The 22,840-nt window shown below is 42.5% G+C and overlaps 1 protein-coding gene across 3 annotated transcripts in view; it reads right to left on the reverse strand.

The window, feature by feature from the left end:
- Positions 1–22,840, reverse strand: part of PDE11A (phosphodiesterase 11A) — a 255,148-nt gene that overhangs the window by 99,682 nt on the left and 132,626 nt on the right. For all 3 annotated transcript variants that reach the window (XM_084814457.1, XM_084814447.1, XM_084814442.1), the window contains 4 exons: positions 21,167–21,242; positions 20,016–20,083; positions 15,560–15,652; positions 9,618–9,668 (listed from right to left, as the gene is read on the reverse strand). In XM_084814457.1, coding sequence (XP_084670583.1) covers positions 9,618–9,668; positions 15,560–15,652; positions 20,016–20,083; positions 21,167–21,242 — 288 coding nt within the window. The remainder of the gene's footprint in view (positions 1–9,617; positions 9,669–15,559; positions 15,653–20,015; positions 20,084–21,166; positions 21,243–22,840) is intronic.

Genomic DNA, 22,840 nt, shown 5'->3' on the forward strand with positions numbered 1-22,840 from the left:
CTTCATAGGGCTTTGTTTCCAGTCCCCTGATCATCTTTGTTGCCCTCCTTTGAACCCTCTCTAGCTTGTCTGCATCCTTCTTAAAGTGTGGTGCCCAGAACTGGACACAGTACTCCAGATGAGGCCTAACCAGTGCTGAGTAGAGGGGAACTAGTACTTCCCGGGATTTGGAAGCGATGCTTCTATGAATGCAGCCCAAAATAGCATTTGCCTTTTTTGCAGCCACATCACATTGTTGGCTCATATTCAGCTTGTGATCGACAACAATTCCAAGATCCTTCTCGCTCGTAGTGTGGTTGAGCCACGTATCCCCCATCTTGTAGCTGTGCATTTGGTTTCTTTTTCCTAGGTGCAGAACTTGGCATTTGTCCCTATTAAATGTCATTCTGTTGTTTTCTGCCCAGCACTCCAGTCTATCCAGATCACTTTGAATTTTGTTTCTGTCTTCCAAAGTATTAGCTATCCCTCCCAATTTTGTGTCATCTGCAAATTTGATCAGCATTCCCTGCACCTCCTCCTCCAAGTCATTAATAAAAATGTTGAAGAGCACTGGGCCCAGGACTGAGCCCTGCGGTACCCCACTCGTTACCTCTCCCCAGCTTGAGAAGGTCCCATTGATAAGCACTCTTTGAGTCCGATTCTGTAGCCAACTGTGGATCCACCGGATCGTTGTTTCATCTAGCCCACTTCGAGCAAGTTTGCTCATCAGGATATCATGGGGCACTTTGTCGAAAGCTTTGCTGAAGTCGAGGTATATGATGTCTACAGCATTCCCACGGTCTACAAGGGAGGTGACTTGATCAAAAAATGAGATCAGATTTGTCTGGCAGGACTTGTTTTTGACAAATCCATGTTGGCTTCGAGTAATCACGGCATTGTTGTCAAGGTGCTTCCAGATGGATTGCTTTATGATCTGCTCCAGAATTTTCCCAGGGATTGATGTCAGACTGACTGGTCTGTAGTTCCCAGGTTCCTCCTTTTTACCCTTTTTGAAGATAGGGACAACATTAGCCCTCCTCCAGTCATCTGGCACTTCCCCGGTCCTCCATGATTTCTCAAAGAGAATAGACAGCGGTTCTGAGAGTTCTTCTGCCAGTTCCTTTATGACTCTAGGATGCAGTTCATCTGGCCCTGGAGATTTGAACTCATTCAAAGTAATGAGGTGTTCCTTGACCATATGCCTGTCGATCTCAAGCTGCAATCCTGCCCCTTCAGCCTGTACTTCGCCTTTGCCAGGGGGGTCATAGACCCTCTTTTGGGAGAAGACTGAGCCAAAGTAGGAATTGAGCACCTCTGCCTTTTCTTTGTCCTCTGTTATCATTTTGCCATCCTTATTTAATAGCTGAACAACCATTTCTTTCCTCTGCCTTTTACTATGCACGTAGCTGAAGAAAGCCTTTTTGTTGTTTTTAGCATCCCTCGCTAACCTCACCTCGTTCTCCGCTTTAGCCTTCCTGACGCCATCCCTGCAATTCTGTGCTACCTGCCTGTACTCTTCCTTTGTTACTTGGCCTTCTTTCCACTTCCTATATGTGTCCTTTTTTGTTTTCAGGTCATCCCTAAGCTTTTTGTGAAGCCACATTGGCTTCTTCTGTTGTCTTCCACCTTTTCTTCTTGTTGGAATTGTTTGTGATTGTGCCTTGAGAATTTCCTTTTTTAAAAGTTCCCACCCATCTTGGACTCCTTTTCTCACTAGCATTGCTTGCCATGGGACCTTACTGATCATTGTTCTGAGTTTATTAAAATCAGCTTTCCTAAAATCCAGGGTACGCGTTTGAGTACACTCGGCTTTTGCTTCCCTTAGAACCAAGAACTCAAGTACAACATGGTCGCTTTCCCCCAGAGTTCCTGTAACTGCTACTTTCTCCACTAAGTCATCTCTGTTGGTTAGGATCAAGTCAAGGATAGCCGATCCTCTAGTTCCTTCCTCTACTTTCTGTAGGAGGAAGTTATCCGCCACACAAGTCAGGAATTTCCTGGAGGGGCCATGTTTTGCAGAATTTGTCTCCCAACAAATATCGGGGAAATTGAAGTCCCCCATTACTACTACATCATGCTTCCTTAAAACATTGGCTATTTGCTTTTCAAAAGTTTCATCCTTGTCTTCTCCTTGATTGGGTGGCCGGTAGTAGACTCCGACCACCAGGTTCCTTTTATTCTTTGCTCCATTTATTTCAACCCAGATGCTCTCGATGGGGCTACCAAGCTCCTCCTCCTGTATTTCTGTGCAGAGATATGTATTTTTCACATACAGTGCAACCCCGCCTCCCTTTCTGTTCCTCCTGTTCTTTTTGAACAAGTTATATCCTTCAATTGCTGTATTCCAGTCATGAGAGTCATCCCACCAAGTCTCAGTTATACCTATCAAGTCATAATTTCCCTCCTGTATTAAGAGTTCAAGTTCGTTCTGTTTGTTTCCCATACTCTGGGCATTAGTATATAGACATCGAAGACCATGTGCTTCATAGTCTGGCTTACTTCCTACCTGTGTCTGAAGACTATTATTGGACGCTATCAGAGCTGTTCTCTCCATTGCAGTGCATGCGCCTACGTCCATTGTTACCCCCAACATTACATCTCCCTTCCCCGTAGGATTCAGTTTAAAGCCCTCCTGATGAAGTTCTTCATGCTGTGGCCAAACACATTCTTCCCAGCCTTTGTGAGGTGCAACCCATCCCTAGCCAACAGCCCATCTTCCAGGAAGTATAGCCCGTGGTCCCAGAATCCAAATCTCTCTCGTCGGCACCACCTTCGTAGCCAGTCATTCACCCGGAGTATTTTTCGTTCCCTTTCTATCCCTCTTCTAACTACTGGAAGGATGGATGAGAAAACTATCTGGGCCCCAAAGTTCTTGAGTTTCCTTCCCAAAGCTTCAAAGTCTGACGTGATCTCTTCGTAGCTCCGCTTGGCGGTATCATTTGTTCCCACATGGATGAGAAGAAAGGGATACCTGTTACTAGATGTTACTAGGCAGAGGAGAGAGAGAGAAACGGTGCAGTAACAGCTCCATGTTTCTTGTAATACTTAGTTCCACCTTAATAATATTAACATTTAACACTAATAATTAGGCTTAGAATTTATTAGAGTTAATAATTTATGCTTAGAAATTTCTACAGATACACGTCTGAATAGTCTGAAGGGAAGACAAGAGCTAAAACAGAATCGTTTCACTTCTTGCAATGAATGATGCAATATTTCTTAATATAGGCTGTTTCCAATTTTCCTGGGTTTTATACACATTCTTTCACCATTAGGTGATACTCCTTCGGACTCCATAACAGATGTAAAAATAGTGGAGAAAACTCCATCACACATAGCTGTATAATGTACTATATTTGTAACAGTAATGTGACAACTCACGGTATCCCTTTTAACATAAGGGTTGATTCATCATTAACTATTTTCTCACAACATTCATTCTTCAAGCCTAACTTGCCAACATATTGACTAATAAAAGAGGGAATTGATGATATCGAAAGAGAAAATTGCTTGTTTTATTTCTTTTATCCAATGTGTTTAGCACAAATACTGGGATAAAACAAAGCTGACAGTTTTACACCTTTGGTGAAAAGTGATTTTCAGCCATCTTCAAAGTAGAACAGAGATACAAATAATTAATTTTGTACTGTGCTATATACCACTAACTCACTAAGATCTTCTTGATAAATCTTTTAAAAATTGTACCAGTTTCCTTGAGCATTACAAAGTTTGAGCACTTTCTCCTTTCAGTGGAAGAACAGTAACTGAAGCCATGAAATATAGCATCTCAAAATGTTCTTTGGTTATTCTACCATCAGTGGTGTAATTCAGCCCTCTTCAACTAGGTGCCCTCCAGATATATTGGACTACAGCACCCACTATCCTCACTCAGCATGTCCAATAGGCTGAGATGATAAATATCTGGCCCACAGGAACCCCAGTCCAATCCAGGCACAGAATCCAACAGGGAGTTTATGTCTCCCCAGGTTCCCTTATGCCCTGCCAATCCCTGTCTGCTTGCAGAAGGAAGATTGAGTGCTTTTGAGGTGACCGGAAATGAATGAAAATGCTCATTTCTGGAATGGGGCAGGTTGGCGGAGCTCGCATAAGGGAGCTCCGCCAACCTGTCCCTATCGACAAACAAACATTTCTGCTTGTTTCAGGGCTTTCTCTGGGAAGCACTAAATTACTGTTGCACAAGCGGTGGGTCCCACTTGTGCAACAGAATCAGGGAGGTGCAAGAGAATTGGTGGAGGCCTATGTGCCCCATTGGATTCTGCTCCAGGAGTATGTATAGCACCTCTACAGTTCAACCACAAGGGCCAGTTGGGAGGGTGGTTTCTCTTACAAGCCACCCAACCAAAGACTCAATTGCTGGTAACACATCCACATAGAAAGGAAAAGAACACCTATTAGAACTGAGACCAACCTAGCCAGAGAAGGAGCTCCTCCTCCTCTTCCCTCCCCATTCCTTTTTCCTTTGTATTGTGTCTATCACACTGTGATCCTGCAGGCAGGGACTGTCTTCCCTCTCAATATCTGTACAGTGATGAGAAAATTTTAGGCACTTTGTAAGTGTTAAATACTCATTAGGACAGAAGTGCTGTGGCCAGTCTGGAGACGAAATGATGCTTTGCACTCCTTTAGTACAGGTATAGCAAGTAATAGTGGATCATACGCAGCTCTTCAACCTACAAGATCTGCAAACTCTACAGGAGCACAGTGTGACACCTCCACTCTTGTAGAGGATCAGACACCTGAAGGGGAGCAAGTGCCAGGAACACACCAAAATCTCAGCACTGGTGCAGCATCAGAAACTGGCACTGGAGTATGATTGCATCCTACGCTCAATATCGCATAAGTGATATATAAACACAAGTTGCTACACTGGCAGGAGAAAAAGAAGGGGCAGGATGGAGAAACTCATTCACCCCACCTCCCCCTGTGCAGCCAACTTCAGTGATAAGTAAGGGCCAGAGGGAGGGTTTGCAAGCAGACAGGCATAAACATATAGCTCCACTTCCCATGGCCTGTGTAGAAGACATGATAGAGGTGTACAAAATGATGCACGGTGTGGAGAAAGTGGGTAAGGAGACATTTTTCTCCCTCTCTCATAATACTAGAATCCTTGGTCATCCCATGAAACTGATTGGTGGGAGATTCAGGACAGATAAAAGGAAGGACTTCTTCACACAGTGCGTAGTTAAACTGTGGAATTCACTTCCACAAGATGTAGTGATGGCCACCAGTTTGGATGGTTTTAAAAGGGGATTGGATAAATTCATGAAGCGGAAGGCTATCAGTGGCTATTAGTCCTGATGGCTATATGCCACCTCCAGTATCAGAGGCAGTATGCCTATGTACACCAGTTGCTGGGAAACATGGGCAGGAGGGTGCTGTTGTGCTCATGTCCTGCTTGTTTCCTGTGAGCAGCTGGCTGGCCACTGTGTGACCAGAATGCTGGACTAGACAGACCTTGGTCTGATCCAGCATGCCACTTCTTATGTTCTTAAGACTGCTCCTTACATTTCCGCAAATACGATGGGTTGATAGAATTGGTCAAATGTGTGATATTAATGGGTGGTTGCAGAGAATTGTCCAGGATAGTTTGGTTGTCTGTTCAGGCCCAGTGTCCTGTGCTATGCTAGAAATATTTGGCAAATTTAAACAACCAATATTAGACTACCACTATGCCCCTATCTATACCCATGGATACACAACTTCTAACAGCTTGTGCCAACTGGCTTGTACACCAGACACTGGCAAAAATCACAAAAACAGTGCACCAGAAGTATTTTGAGGCCTTTCTCATAAATAGCCTTTCCTTCCCATCAGACCCACATATTGCTTGTCACAACAACTGCCAAAAGGAAAAGTCATTGAACAAAAATAGTACAGACAAATAATTGGAAGTGGGAGGCAGAAGGCGTAAATAAAACTGCCATGTTTAATTTGTTTTGCATAATTTATTCTGCACCCTGTGAAGTCATAGAGTCCAATCAGGCCTGGTGTCAGAGCTCAGCAAAGCCAGGCAGCTGCTGAGGGCCCACAGGCTCAGAAGGGGCCATCCCTGCGAACCGTAAGACCCTCCACTCACCACTGTCTTCCGTCTCCCGGAGAGCTGTGTTGGCAGGAGAAATCGGCTGGTGCATCTCTTCAGAGGACCAGCCAAACCCAAATGCCTGGCTCTGAGGGGTTCTTCCTCAGAACCAGGCATTGTGGAGATTGGAGAGGTGTCCCAGGATGTGCTGCAGGTAATCTCCTGTGACACCTCTCCTCAGGAGCAGCTGTCTGACCTCCAGAGCAGCTGCCCATCTTCTGTTTAGCCAAAGCTAACAGGGGACGAGTGACTGCTCCAGAGGAGAGGTGTCCTGGGAGATCACCTGCAGCACTGGCAATCTCCTGGGATACCTCTCCATTCTCCACAATGCCTGGCTCTGAGGAAGGACCCCCTCATACCCAGGCATTTGGTGATGGAAGGCAACGAGCAGCAACAATCCAGAGGCATGCATCTGCAAGTGGAAGGCCCCTTCCACAGGCAGAAGGTGTTTTTCTGAATCAGCACAAGATCCTTGTATAAGAAAAGAGAACTGAAAACCAGAGGTGTGCTTCTATTTGTGAAAAGTGTTGTGCAATCTCTTACACAAGGTCTTGCACAATGTCTCAAGATGCCTGCTGGCACAGAGGGTTGTATCCAATGGTGCGGGTCCACATTTCTTAGTGTCAGAATTTAAAACCTTATCACTTGTTTAGTTCTGATCCTTGCTATAGCTAAGCTGTCATACAAACTTGTCCTGTATACCTACAATTTGCTGGCTACCAGTTAGGGCCTTAATTCAGATACCATCCGAAACCATGCTTTGCGCTAACCATGGTTTATAATCCAAAACATGGCTTGAGCTTCCAAACACACTGGAAAACCATGGCTTAGAGCAAATTGTCTGCTTTCCATTTCTGTTGGTTCAGCACTGCAGCATCTAGGTGTTGTGGCTGCCGGATGCAGAGCAATAGCCATCACTATGGTTTGTCACTTCAGACATCACATCAAACCATAGTTAGTGCTGCACTTTTGTGTTGCTGGCCAATCACAAACCATGGTTTGTTAATTCAGACATCACACCAAATTACTGTGAAGTTTCCTTAACCTTGGTTTTGTACGATGTCTGACCTGACCCACCGTTGTTCTCCTGGGACGACTGTGTGTGGTGGCTGGAGCAGGCAAACATCACCACCCCAGAAAGCGTACCTGCTTCAGGGTGAAGCAGCTGAAGTTATTACCCTAGCTGAAGTTATTTCCAAACAGCAATTCCTGACCCCAACCAGCACAATTCTTGCAGGTCTTCTGGTGCCTGGGACGAGAGATGCATCACTAGTCTCTCTCCTATTTCCCCACACCATATTAAAAGTCCACCAGTTAAAAAAACTGTTTTCAAGATCAAATAGGAATCGGGTTCATTAGAGCTGGTATGGATCAGGATAATTCCAAGCATTTGTCAAACATAAGCAACTGTATTAATTATAATAGGCTGATATATTACATCAATGTCTTGAGGCCAGGATTATGTACGATGTAACCTATATTGAATGTAATTCTCATAAAGTTCAGTACGAAGTATGTTTTTAAAAAAACCATCACAAAATTATTTCCCTGATTTCCCTTGTCCCCTATTTTTTTGTAAGTTCAAGTGCACGTAAGCATTCAAGTACATGTCTTCAATGAACTGGACAGTCCAGCACATACCACACACTATGGCAAGACATCCCTCCCTGCCTCACTCAGATCAGAAGGTGAGGCCTTGCTCTGTATGCCTCCATCTCAGAAATGAGCTTGGTAGGGACTCAGGGTAGGGCCTTTTTTGTCATGGCACTCACACCCTCCAAAAAACCTAAATAATAAGGCTGATGTCTTAGAGCAAAGCTAGATCCACCCCACTGCATAGGTACATTAATACCATTGCAGATAGCCATTCCAGCAGGCTGCAGCAGAGGAAGATGTGAAGCAGGACCATACCATCAGGTCTGCTGAAAGAGGTCCCTCCTTTCTATGAACTGTTTTCAGCCAGTCATTATAAGAACTCCAATTACCTTTAAGAAATGGTATCTGGGTTTGTTTTCACCCCTCTTCAATCCCCATTCTTCTTTCCTTTTGTGTTGTGTCTTTTAGATTATAAGCCTATGAGTAGGAATTGTCTTGTGTTTATTCATTGTATGTAAGACACCCTGGGAGCCTTTTCAGCTGAAGAGCAGGGTTAAATAAAGGGCTTCTGCACACCAGGCTTTTTATCCCACAACTTTACCGGGGCTTCTGCTTCCATATTCTTTGCGGGATTAAGATTGCCCCTTTTCATGCACTTCCACTTTTTTCCCCTGGGGACTTCCTTTATCTGCAAGCTCTATATGCTTCATTCTACAGCCACTAGATGGCACTGTGCTATAGCACCACTTCCTCTTTTTACGGAGAAAATCAACTTGCAATATTTAAATAGTTCATTATCTGCGATCTTTAAAAAACTGGAATAAAGGTCAGAAAGCTTGGGAGAGGTCCTGGAGCTTGACAATGTCATGTACAGGACCTGCAAGCATCTGTGAGTAACCAATCTTGATTGTAGGATAAAAGCCCTGTGTGCAGAAGCCCAATATCTTTAAATAAATAAAGTGTTGCACTAACAAAGGATAACCACAGGAAGGAGCCCACTGTCTGGAAGCACCCAAAGATAATGTTTATTAGTTAGTTCCTCCACAGTTTTATTTTGTTTTTAAGTTGTGAAGGGGGGAGAATTTGCTTCTCACCCAATAATATTTGGGATCTTTGGATCTGGGCCATTGTGGAAAAAGCAGATTTTGAAGGAATGATTGAACAAAGAGTTAGCTGACAGGTAGAGAGAAGGGGGCTGATCCAGGATGTCATAATCTTTCATCAAACACCAATCTCTTGTGCTATTCCTTGTCTCCATGCTTTCTCTCTTCTGGAATTGTCCCCCTTTAAATATTTAGCTGACCTCCTCTTTGTCTCACTTTAATAAATGATGATAAACTCATATTTCCCTTTTATATACGATTTGACATTTTGTTTCTTTCCTGCTCTTAAGTTAGTTATTGCATTCTTTAATTCATTTACCTTCTTTTACCTTTTCCCAGCTAGTGAAAAGTTTCCCCTTTCTCACCAACTTCACTCTCCTTTTGCCTCATGTCTCTATGATTGTAAACCTACAGGCAAGAATATGTGCCTTTTATTTTTGTACACCACCTAGCACATATCAGGCACTTTTATAAATAATATGTGATGATAACTAATCACTACGGTGGAAGCAGAGGGCAATAGGTAGATGGAGTGAAAGGGATGGGGATAAAGTAAGGGAACACCTAGTTAGGGGAAGAATAATGCAGAGAATATAAAGAACAGAAAATCCTGACAGGGTGAGTCATGTGATCACAAACACGACAAAGAAAGACAAATGCAGGAACTTTATTATAAGCTGCAAGCTGGCACAGAGAACATTAGAATTATTCCTGAAACAGATTGTTAGTGCCACAGGATAATAAATATTTTTCCACAATCCTGCTTATTTGTATTCTTTCTTGGATTTTTAAAAACGTCTCTTTACAATCCATTTGCGAAATAAATATTGGTACTTTACCTTAAATTTGTCAACTTCTGCCTTTGAACACGTTGCATGGTAAGACAGCACCTGACCCAGAACAAATTGGGGTGGGGAGAAAATTGTTTTATGTGAGAAGCTGGAATGATATAGTCACTTTAAAAAGCCACTGATGAAATGCCTATTAAAATATTTTATTAATATTTGCGCATCATATATTATACATGAAATATTATAAGTAATCACAGATCATCAGTTATACTTGCAGCACTTACCTCCTAAATAATGTTATAGAAAATCATATATAGTAAATAATGTAATGTTGCAGACAATAATTTTGTTTTAAGGTGGTTCATTTAAGAGAAAGAAACCTAAGGAAAATAAATATGGGTAATACTGGCTTTTCATAGATATGGTTTCTAGGGTACGCCATGCTCAACAGGTTTACCTTGCTATCCTACACCACGTATAAATGTCCATTAAATATGGTACTTTAGAAGTTAAAATGTTCCAAGAATACCATCTAAATGACATGTTTCAGATATAAAAAGTGCATATTCAAGACTGGTGTGCCCTTCATTAAAAACAGAGTGGCCCTGTTCAGATGCATTTTGGGGAAGGGTGGTTGGGCTAACCATAGCGCAGGTTGGTTAGCGCTAACCAATGTGAGAGCGTCTGCCACACATGCAGGTACCTACGGTCCATAGCATGGTTAGCCTAACCACTCACTAACCACCAAGGTTACCACTAAACTCCACAGTCCTCTGGATGGGCCGCCATGCATCCCAGTGGCCTCAACAGAGGAAGTTGCTGCGGGCAGCCATTTTGTGGCCTCAAGTGGAGGAAGCTGCTGCAGGTGGCTATCTTGGGGCTCAGCGCTGCAGCAGCCGCGGGCAGCCATTTCACAGGGGCTGGGCAGGTGCAGGTTTGGGGGCAGGGATGCAGAGATGCTGCTGCTTGGCCAGCTGCCAGCCAGGTGGAGATGTTTTCCTTTTTCGTGGCAGACACAGGTGCTTGTGCCTGAGAGTGCTAAGTGTTCAAGGTTGCCGCCGCCGTTTGCGTCCCTGCAGTCAGCCTTGATAGGCTACGTAAACCTTTACATAGCCTATCACGGCTGATTAAAAACAACAACAACACATGCGTACGTAAATGGCGGTGCCCATGGCCTCCGCCATTTGCGTACGCGCATTTTTTTTTTTAAGTCAGCCGTGATAGGCTACGTAAAGATTTACGTAGCCTATCACGTTTTTTTGTTTTGTTTTTTTGTTGAACCTGGAACGCCGCCAGGAAGATCCACCCCAGGTAAGTCCCATCCCGAGGGGGTGGCGGGCCGTTCCGCCACCGATTTCGGGGGGCCAAATGCACTGGCATTTGTCCTCCCCGAGATCCGTGGCAGAACTTTCGTACATCCCTAGTGTCCAATATACTACTGGGGAATTTCCCTGGAGCAGAGGGAATTTCCAAGTAGCGCCAGAAAGAGTGAAGCAGCTGGGCCAAAGCCAAAAGGACACTCAGCTGTGGATGTGTCTGGTGGTGAAAAGAAAGTCCGATGCTGTAAAGAACAATATTGTTTAGGAACCTGGAATGTCAGATCAATGAATCAAGGTAAGCTGGAGGTGGTCAAACATGAGATGGCAAGATTGAACATCGACATCTTGGGAATCCGTGAACTAAAACGGACAAGCCCAATGGGCGAATTTAATTCAGGTGACCATTATATCTACTACTGTGGGCAAGAATCCCTTAGAAGAAATGGAGTAGCACTCATAGTCAACAAAAGGGTGGGAAAAGCAGTACTGGGGTACAATCTCAAAAACGATAGAATGATCTCAGTACGAATCCAAGGCAAACCATTCAACATCACAGCAATTCAAATCTATGCCCCAACCACTGAGGCCGAAGAAGCTGAGGTTGATCAGTTCTATGAAGACCTACAACACCTTCTAGAACTAACACCAAAAAAAGATGTCCTCTTCATCATAGGGATTGGAATGCTAAAGTAGGAAGTCAAGAAATCACCAGGATAACAGGCAGGCATGGCCTTGGTGTACAAAAAGAAGCAGGACAAAGGCTAATAGACTTTTGCCAAGAGAACACGCTGATCATAGCAAACACTCTTTTCCAACAGCACAAGAGACGACTCTACACATGGACATCACCAGATGGTCAATATCGAAATCAGATTGATTATGTCCTTTGCAGCCAAAGATGGAGAAGCTCTATACAGTCAGTAAAAACAAGACCTGGAGCTGACTGTGCCTCAGATCATGAGCTGCTTCTTGCAAAATTTCGGCTTAAATTGAAGAACGTAGGGAAAACCACTAAACCATTCAGGTATGACCTAAATCATATCCCTTATGAATATACAGTGGAGGTGAGGAATAGATTTCAGGGATTAGACCTGATAGACAGAGTGCCTGAGGAACTATGGACGGAGGTGCGTAACATTGTTCAGGAGGCAGCAACTCCATCCATCCCAAAGAAAAAGAAATGCAAGAAAGCAAAGTGGCTGTTTGATGAGGCTTTACACGTAGCTGAGGAAAGAAGGGAAGCGAAAAGCAAGGGAGCAAGGGGAAGATATATCCAACTGAATGCAGAGTTCCTGAGAATAGCAAGGAGAGACAAGGAGGCCTTCTTAAATGAACAATGCAAAGAAATCAAGGAAAACATAGAATGGGAAAGACTAGAGATCTCTTCAAGAAAATTGGAGATCTCAAGGGAACATTTTGTGCAAAGACGGGCATGATAAAGACAAAGAAGGCGGGGACCTAACAGAAGCAGATGAGATTAAGAAGAGGTGGAAAGAATACACAAAAGAACTATACAGGAAAGATCTGAATGTCCCTGATAGCCATGATAGTGCTGTCACTGAACTTGAGCCAGACATCCTCGAGAGTGAAGTCAAGTGGGTCTTAGGAAGCATTAGTAACAACAAAGCTAGCGGAGATGACAGTATTCCAGCTGAGCTATTTAAAATCCTAAAAGATGATGCTGTCAAAGTGCTGCACTCATTATGCCAACACATTTGGAACACTCAACAATGGCCACAAGACTGGAAAAGGTCAGTTTACATTCCAATTCCAAAGAAGGGCAATGCCAAAGAGTGTTCAAACTACCATACAGCTGCACTCATTTAACATGCCAGCAAGGTTATGCTCCAAATCCTACAAGCTAGGTTTCAGCAATATGTGAACCGAGAACTTGCGGAAGTACAAGCTGGGTTTCGAAGAGGCAGAGGAACTAGAGATCAAATTGCCAACATTCGCTGGATCATGGAGAAAGCAAGAGAATTCCAGGAAAACGTCTATTTCTGCTTCATTGACTACGCTAAAGCCTTTGATGGTGTGGATCACAAAAAACTCTGGCAAATTCTTAGAGAGATGGGAGTACCAGTCCACCTTACCTGTCTCCTGAGAAACCTGTACGAGGGTCAAGAAGCAACAGTAAGAACCAGACATGGAACAACCGAGTGGTTCAAAATTGGGAAAGGAGTACGACAAGGCTGTATATTGTTGCCCTGCTTATTTAATGTATATGCAGAGTACATCATGAGAAACGCCGGGTTGGATGAATCACACGTCGGAATTACGATTGCCGGGAGAATTATCAACAACCTCAGATACGCAGATGATACCACCCTAATGGCAGAAAGCGAAGAGGATCTCAAGAGCCTCTTGTTGCGGGTGAAAGTGGAGAGTGCAAAAGCTGGTTTGAAACTCAACATTAAAAAAACTAAAATCATGGCATCTGGCCCCATCACTTCCTGGCATATAGAAGGGGAAGAAATGGAAGCAGTGACAGATTTCATTTTCTTGGGCTCCAAGATCACTGCAGATGGTGACTGTAGCCATGAAATTAAAAGACGCTTGCTCCTTGGGAGGAAAGCTATGGCAAACCTAGACAGCATAGAAGCAGAGACATCATCTTGCCGACAAAGGTTCGTATAATCAAAGCTATGGTTTTCCCAGTAGCAAGGTATGGCTGTGAGAGCTGGTCTATAAGGAAGGCTGAGCGCCGAAGAATCTATGCTTTTGAACTGTGGTGCTGGAGAAGACTCTTACGAGTCCCCTGGACTGCAAGGAGGTCAAATCAGTCCATCCCAAAGGAAATCAACCCTGAGTGCTCATTGGAAGGACAGATACTGAAGCTGAAGCTCAAATATTTTGGCCACCTAATGCAAAGAGAAAACTCTCTGGAAAAGACCCTGATGCTGGGAAAGATTGAAGGCAAAAGGAGAAGGGGACGGCAGAGGATGAGATGGCTAGATAGCATCACCGATGCAATGAATATGGACTTGAGCACACTCCGGGAGACAGCGCAGGACAGGAAGGCCTGGCGTGCTATGGTTCATGGAGTCACGAAGAGTCGGAGATGACTGAACGACTGAACAACAACAACCCTTGTATTATAAAAAAGATCCTAAATTGTGATGGTCCATCATCATTATTATAATCAACATTCACATAACAGTGTGATCAATCTTTATATATCTTCCAAGAAAGTACTATCTTACAGCCTATCAGTTATATTTTCCTTTGCTGAAATACTAACTGATTTTTCAGTTAAAGATCCCTTAATTTGATAAGCCTTAAAGACACTTTGGCTATGATTACAGACAGCCACAGTGTAAGTGGGGGGAGAAGTCTGCTTGTAGCTGGAGGTGTCTTGAAACTTTCTATTACAACCGATCAATTGGCTGAACAGGCAAGCCAATTTTAAATGGAGAACTAGCTTGCCTGTTTCACTAGGAGATCAGGTAAAAACTTTTGAAATGCCTCCAGTTAACCACTTTCCTTGCTTGTGCTATGGCTGTCAAGGATTCTAAGCCTTATTGTCATTTACCTGGAGTACAATTAAGCCACAGATCTGAACTAACAGAGGTTAACAGGGACATTCAAGTCTTGCAGAACTTATCAGCGACACCGACCACAAAGATTTTTTAAGATCAAAAGCAAAATGAAAGGGCGAGAAGCAGTACAAAACTAAGTTTCCTCTATTATGAGTCCAGGGGGAGTCAGGCAATACACTGAAGTGGAAATTAGGGATGTACGAAAGTCACTTACCTTCTCATGAAATTGACTCCATCCCTCCGTCCCTCCCCCCAAAATTCTGGCCAGGGGGGGAGGCGCTCCGTCCCTCCCCCCCCCCCGAATCCTGGCCGGCCGGGTGCGCAAATGGCGGCGGCCATAGCCGCCACCGTTTGCGTCCCTGCAGTCAGCCGTGATAGGCTACGTAAATGTTTACGTAGCCTATCACAGCTGATTTAAAAGAAAAAAAACATGCGTGTACACAAATGGCGGCACCCATGGGCGTCACCATTTGCGTTCCTTATTTTGACACGTCTTAGTCTACGTAAACATTTACGTAGACTATGGTGAAAATAAGGGGAACGCAAATAGTGTAACGTCTACACTATTTGCGTTCCCCTTATTTTCGCCGTCTTAGTCTACGTAAATGTTTACGTAGACTAAGACGTGTCAAAATAAGGAAGGCAAATGGCGGTGCCCATGGGTGCCGCCATTTGCGTACGCGCGTTTGTTTGTTTTTTCCTTTAAATCAGCCGTACATTTACGTAGCCTATCACGGTATTTTTTTAAAATCTAGCCATGATAGGCTACGTAAATCTTTACGTAGCCTATCACGTGTTTTTTTTTTTACTGGAAATGACGGTGTTGGCAGCCGGTTGGAAGACCAGCCGCCGCTGCCGAACCGCCGCCGGAGCCGCCGCTGCCAGGAGGATTCGCCCAAGGTAAGTCCCGTCCCAGGGGGGTGGCAGACCATTTTGCCACCAATTTCGGGGGGCCGAATGCACTGGCATTTGGCCTCCCTGAGATTCGTGGCAAAATTCTCTGACATCCCTAGTGGAAATGCAAGTATCTTATTTCTGTGGCAGGAATGGGGACAGCAGTGACCCTTCTTTCTTCCCCCTGGCCACATAATGCCAGTTAAAAAAAAAGAAGTCAATTTACTGTGATACTCACATCAAGAGCCACAGACTGCTTTGCCCATGATTTCTTCACTTGGGCATACATTATAGTATTGTTGATGCCCAAGCCACAAAATATAACAAAAGCCTAAAAAAATAAAAATAAAACAATTATTTAACATGATTATTTAACCATTTAACAGAGATTAACATTAGTTTACTCATTAAAAGGATCTTTAAAGGCCTGATCTTCTGAAACCAGACACAGTAAATAAATGCTAAGATGGAACACGATGATTCTGCCAGTATTGTGAGGCTGCCCAAGACTTCCCATCAACCTAAAAGATCAATATACTATTGCATGGAAAACATACGATATACTATTGCATGGAAAACAGCGACCATTAGTAGAAACAGTTTTACAGCCACATGCAAAACCATTATGCAGTACAACTGAATAAATGATGCACTTATGCAGCATCTGTTACTATGAAGTCACGGATCTGATACCCAATAGAAGCATACTATAGTGGATTCCTTACTGTAGACAATACAGGTGAAGAGTATGTTTTCCAATCTCATCCTGCCCAAGGAGTTGTGTCTGACTGAAACTGGTTCATCAACCAATTGATTGACCTACAAATATTGGCTTTTAAGCTTGGAGTAATTTGGAATTAACAAATGAGCTTCCCTCCCCTCCACCCCCTAGTTTTTTAAAAGGCTTGTTCTCTGGGAAGGTGGTAAGCAAGAAACCTTATTGTTTTTATATAGTATCTACTCCAGTCTCGTAGGTACTCTACTTTAACCTTGCCGCGTCTGTAAATAAAAGATATCATCTGTAACATTTATTTTAGCTCTCCTCAGAATCCATCCAATTATATAACTAGGTTTAAAGATATTCTGGCTGATAAGAATAGTATGAGTTATTCTCAAATTATAGCTATGTTTGGAGACAACCCTCTGTCCTAGTTTCAATATTATCAAGTGTAAAGTTTTTTAGCCTACAATATTAGAATCAGGAAGATGGAAACAAAAATGTCTCCATCTGAATTACTAATATTTGAGAGGAAGAAATTGAAAGGGCTCTTGTTGCAGATCTATCATACATAAAGTTCAGGGGGAAAAAATGAAAGCAGTAATTTAAAACCAAATGGAATACTATATTGGGAATTCTAGATTCTGTTTTGCACTTCATTTTTTTAAAAGGCCCTGTAGCCTCTCCATGTATAAACCTCTCCATGTATAAACCTGAAGGAAAGCCATTACAAGATCCTTTACTGCTGCTATTTAATACCATTTCATCTAGGAAAAATATATAATAGTTACTGTGAGAGAAGCTGGAAAAGTTCAAATCCTAAAGCTGATATCCTTTGTGCCTTATGGAGCTGTAATAAGACTGGGAATGTCTGGAAGGTACTTGATGCTAGGATATTTCTTAGTTGGACCTTCAAGCTTCCTGTAACCTCTGCAAAGGTGGGGAACCAATTTGTATGGTCTGCCTACAGAGACTGCTGAATCCTGATGGTTTTCTGACCTCTCTGACGAAGCTTCTTGCAGGTTTAGCTGGCAGTTCTACTGAGTCTTGGTCACTGCTTGGAATGAGGCGGTGATCTGGGCAATTGATACAATTGCTCCTAAACATACTTGACCAAATTGCAGAGCCAAGTTGGCTCCTTGCTATTCTGAGGAGCTGAAGTAATTGGGTTGATGACTAGAGGATAAGGGGCAGAAAACTTGTAGCAAATACAACTGAACACAAGTGGGAGTCCACTATCCGGCCTACTCTGTAGAGACGATAGCAGAAAAGAAGTAATATTTTCCCGCCACCATTGTGTAGAGACTCATCTTTATAACACAGGTAGTCTGCCAGGAGAGACCTGGCCTATTCATAAGTCTCTTGTCCAACCATTTTTGATCGCCTTTGCAGTCTCATTTTACAATTACAGGGTGGGAAAGGATTCTGAGAGGTTATCCAGCTCAACCCTCAATCTTATTAACAAACCATTGGAATTACGTTGTTTATATGTTCCTTAAACAAAAGCGATTTAAACCTGCTATGTTCTTCACATAGATATGATGGCACAAGCCATTTTGTGTATGCTTACCTTTAGAATTAATTTGTAATCCTGATTACAGGTAATTTATGCAGTTATTTAAGATATGCATGCAAGTACTCAGTCAAGAGTCTTATGCAACTAATGCTACACACACCTACTTGGAAGTGGGTTCCGTTGAAATCAGTACTGTGTTCTTTCAAATTATGGCATGGATCCTGAGTTGCCGTTTCACAAACAAATGGGCTCTTCCCATTTTTGGAAGGGCCTTTGATCCAGCAAAGGCTCCCACTGTCAAAAGCGGAAGACACTATATCCATCAATTCCCCTTGCAGGCCCCTGTGCAACCTCCATTGCTGTTCTGGAGGGTCCCCCACCTTCTGGAGCATTTTTAGGGGTCACGGGGGCATGCAGGGGGAAAGAGAAATTGGTGAAAGTTGCCTTCCCACTTCTACCAGCAGGAACATCCTATGAGCAGAATTCCACTCGTAGGATCTGAGGATCCAAGCCAACATGTTTGGAAGATACATGCATTACTTCCCACAAGGGACACATACAAACTATTTGCTTAGGTAACTAGTGAGGATATTAGGACCCTGTGCTGTTTGGGTTTTTTTTAAATAAAGTATCCCTAGCTTTAATAGCAGCATAGGTAATCTGAAAATTTGATTACAGTGAATGCCATACATAAAGAAAGTTTCACAAAAGCAGACATTCTGGTTATCAGTGACCATTATTCTGACCACTTCTTCCTGAACATTTCATTGCTAAACTCACAGCCTAGCCAGACAGGGTAAAGAAAGGTCAAGCCCGGAGTGATGAAAAGAGTGGGGCAGGGGAATACTCTCTCGGAAATTCAGTTGACTGCCTGGAGCTAATTAATTTATATGATATTTTGATCTAGGGCTTGTAAAGATCTGTAAAGCGTACAGATAACAATGTAACAATAATATTTATACTATACAGTATATGTTAATAATGATGGAATCATTAAGTTATAATTGTGTAATACATTTGTTTTTAATTAATTTTGATTAATTCCGAAAGAGGTGCTTTATCTGAGAGCTGCAGCTTGGAACTTCCATTTTAATTGTGTTATCCTACTGTACTGTCTCTTTGACTGGGTTCGGATGACACACGAACTCACAGTGGGTTAAATAAACCACAATGGTTTATTTAACCTATGATGGCTTAGTGTGTCATCTATGAGCTTTTTTGCCACCCACGGTGGGTTATTTCCCCCAAATAAGCCACCCTGGGAACCCACAGTCTGCAGTAAGGGTTATTTTACCTATGGTGGGTTAGTGTGTTGTCTGTCACGCCAGTGTGGGTTACAGAGATTGTCTACAGAACTGCTTGGCAAGCATCCCTCCGTTCCAGTCAGGTCAGCTGTTCTCAACTCAGCAGAGGAAGAGGGGTAGGAGTGGGAAGGGAACATGTGTGAACAAATCCTCACTTTTCCATGAAAATGCAAAGTCCCGCATTTATCCAGTAGTGCATGTGGTAGCTTCCCATAAGTGGAACTTGTATATTAAATTTTGTTCCACTTCTGCAAACTTTCAAGGAGTTAGTATCCCGCCCGCCTTTTCTTGCACACAGGCAGAGAAAGGGTACCCGTCAAAGGCTTGAAAATCTGCATAAGAAGTTGGAATACCTGCCCGGGCAGGCGAGAGGACTACAGAGGGAGGAGGGGCAAGGGGAGGGAAAATAAACTACGGTGCATAGCTTATTTGTCCGATTGTGTGAGTGGCATAGTAGGCCATTTACAAAATAAGCTACTGTGTGTAGCTTACAAGCCACCATGGCTTAATGTGACATGTTAACAGCCCATTTGATTATCAATGCTTTGAACAATGAAGCGGGAATATAATAGACAGGAGTCTCTCAGAAATCTGCCCCTAATAATAAATTAAAAGCCAAATAAATCCAAGAAGAATCAGTTGGTAACAAATACAACAGTGAGGGCACAACCCTATGTATGTTTAGACAGAAAAAAAGTCTTACAACTCCTAGGAATGCCTGGAGTTGTAGGACTTTTTCTCTCTAAACATGCATAGGAATCCTAAGCACACTTGCTAGTAAATCAGTTCCAGTACATTCAGTGGCATTTACTTCTGAGTAAATATAAAACAGAACCAGGCTTTTAAAGCTTTTTGTTTATAACACAGGCTTAGCGGAAACTCAACATGTCGAAATATATAGGCCATGTTCCAGCAAATCCCATTGGTTTGAATGCGAGAGTTGCAATCCCAACATAGGTATTTTTATTCAGAAACAAGTCCCACTGTGTTCAGTGTGGCTTAGTCTCAGGTAGGTGTGCACACGACTAAGGCCTTAAGCAAGTGAATACTTCGAACCTGCTGAAACCAATGAGACTTAATAGTGTTTATCTTGGACTGAACCCATAATATGTGCTGCATAAACACAGGTCTCTGCTGCAGAGTTAACTGTTCTTACCTCAAAGAGTCGCTGATCAGCATCATCAAAAGGTTTCCCATCAAGCCTATTTAACACCTGAGCTACCCCTTTGGAAAGAGTTTGCAAACATAGTCAATTTTATTTATTAGTTTCAAAATTATTTGTGCTTATTTACAGTTACAAATACCAACATATATACACAGATATTTACATATAACTAAAGAATAGAAGAAGAAATGCCACAGAACACAATCCATAATTCATAAAACACAAACCATGATTAAAAATCAAAACCACTTCACGTTTTATTAGTTACTAGCAAATTTATCAAAACTGTTCATAATTCAGCAAATTGAATGGGGCAAATTCTGGCTTATGCCTGAGCATATTGACAGAAGGTGCAATCCTATGCATGTTTAGAGATGAAAAATGTCCTGCAAGTTGTAGGAGTTTTTTCTGTCTAAATACACATAGCATTGCACCCTTAATTATGTTGTCAGCTGGGCTGTCCTAAATCCTGTATCGCATAAACAACAAATTCAGAGCCAACACAGTATATTTTATATACTGAGTATCTCTCAGTATTTTACAGATAGTTAATAATAAGCTTGAGAAAGAGATCACGAGAATTAGCATTGCAAGGAAGCAATCAGAAAAATAAAATACATGCTCATGTAGTGCTTTCTAATCTAGACTTATTTTCTGTACTTCTTGTTCCCTTGCATGCTCTGTGGGGACTTTGATTGTACACCTTCAAGCACAGGCTTTTCTTTTTTAAATTCTGTGTGCAGCACTTAGTTTATGCCACCACCACCACCACCACCACCACCACCACCAATAATAATAATAATAATAATAATAATAATAATAATATAAATCATACATATAGTATCTAAAGAACAAAGACGTCATCTGACTTGTCATAATTCATCTCGGCAGAATTTATGTCTCTACCTGGATTAGGTAATACCTGGACTAGGTAATGTATATGTCTACTGGATTAGGTAATTTTATCTTTGTGTGAAAAATGTTGAAGTAATTTTCAAACCTACAAGAGGACCACATCTCACAGGCAGTCACTCACTAGTATTAATTTATAGTAAACTATAAAAATAATGCAAGAACGTTTTTTATAATGTAAAATTTACATTAATAAAGCATTTTTACTCATTGAAAGAGTGATATCTTACCAATTATTTGGTGACTGCTATTCCATATAGGTACACAGAGAACAGACCTTATATGAAAGCCAGAAATCTGGTCAGCCTAGGAACATGAAAAAAAGACCCTCAGCATGGATAAAATACTTTATTGCTTAAAGCCATAGGCCACCACAATGTACATTAAAAAGAGAGAAAGAAAAAAAACAGTACAGTCACACATTTGTATATACATAAATTCATACATCCAACAGAATCATCCCTAGTAGGCTGTTTGGGCTTTAGCACGTATTTTCCTTGCTGCCAAGGCAAATTTTGCTACCTGGGCAGTGGTGAAGGCATCAGTGCCAGAAAGAAGGACACATATATGTTCTAAAGGTGTTCTATTTAGGAGGCCCTGGGAAATAATGGCAAGAAATTTATGCCTAGGATGGCCATAGAGAGGGCATCTTAGTAAGTAATGAGAGACATCCTCAACCTCCCCAGACCCACAGATACAGAGTCTCTGATGGACTGGGGTACTGTCAAATCTTCCCTCCAAGAAGACAGAAGGCATGCATTGTAGACGCAATGCTGTAAATGATTTCTGTAAGTGAGGCAGTCAGAGTTGTAAAGTAACTCTCCAGACCAAATGACGTCTTATATAATGGGTTCCAGCAAGAATAAGGCATTTGTGAGATTGTAACCAAATCCATCCACTTAGAATAAAGATAATTTTTTTCTTTAAGCCTCTGCTTTACTCTATCAGAAGGGAAAGAAGGAAAGGACTCAGTATCAATTCCATAAGCTTGCAACATAGGTTTGGTCAGGTTTATCCAAGACTTTTGGGATGGGATCTGAAGTTGCTCTTGAAAGCATATTTTTGGAAGGCGGGAATCGCTCATGTGGGTCAACTTGAGCCAATACGAAGCGAGAGCAGTGTAAATAGATGTTTTAACTGAAATCAATCCTACTTCTGCCCTTAGAAGTGCCCCAGGTGTACTCCGGGGGACAGTTAAGAGAGATCTCATAAAAGAGTTCTGAACCACCTCAAAAATAGTGGCATTCGTGTATCCCCATACCTCAGCCCCATACGTCAGTTGTGAAACTACCTTCTTCTGAAATATCTCAACTACAGGGGCAACCAAACTTCCCCCTTGTGATCGAGAGAACTGAAGGAGAGATTGAGTAGACTGGGATGATTACATCTAGATGTTGTCTCCACGAAAGTCTGGCGTTGAAATTAAGGCCCAAATATCTGAAGTTGTTCATTTATTCCATGGATTCATTGTCCAACTTCCACATATGTGTTTTCCTTTTCTTCCCTCAGCATGGTGTATGATTTAGCATTCATCCAATAGATATAGCAATTAATGAGTTGTATCCAATGTTGATCGTCCACCAGTGGAATGGAAAGTAGTGGTGGAATGGATTCCCTCTCCCTGCTGAAACCTCTCGCATGCCCCCAAATCTGCTCTGGAGGTTTGGCAACCCTCCAAAGCAGATTTGGGGGGCATGGGGGGATGCAAGGAGACAGGACAGCGTTATGCACATGGGTCTGAAAGAGGTGAACTATGGGTACAAGTTCAAAGATGAGAAAGAGCTTGAAGCTGTCAAGTAGGTGGAAGAGGCAGGCATCCAGTCAGTTCTGAGATAAAGAACCACGATATGAAGCCGTATGATTTCAATTCGAATGACATCATTCTGTGAAGAGTTATGCTTATC

This window comes from Heloderma suspectum, chromosome 1 (genome assembly GCF_057233095.1).
Source record: "Heloderma suspectum isolate Gila_16-S chromosome 1, 16-S_ref, whole genome shotgun sequence".
Taxonomy (NCBI): Eukaryota; Metazoa; Chordata; class Lepidosauria; order Squamata; family Helodermatidae; genus Heloderma; species Heloderma suspectum.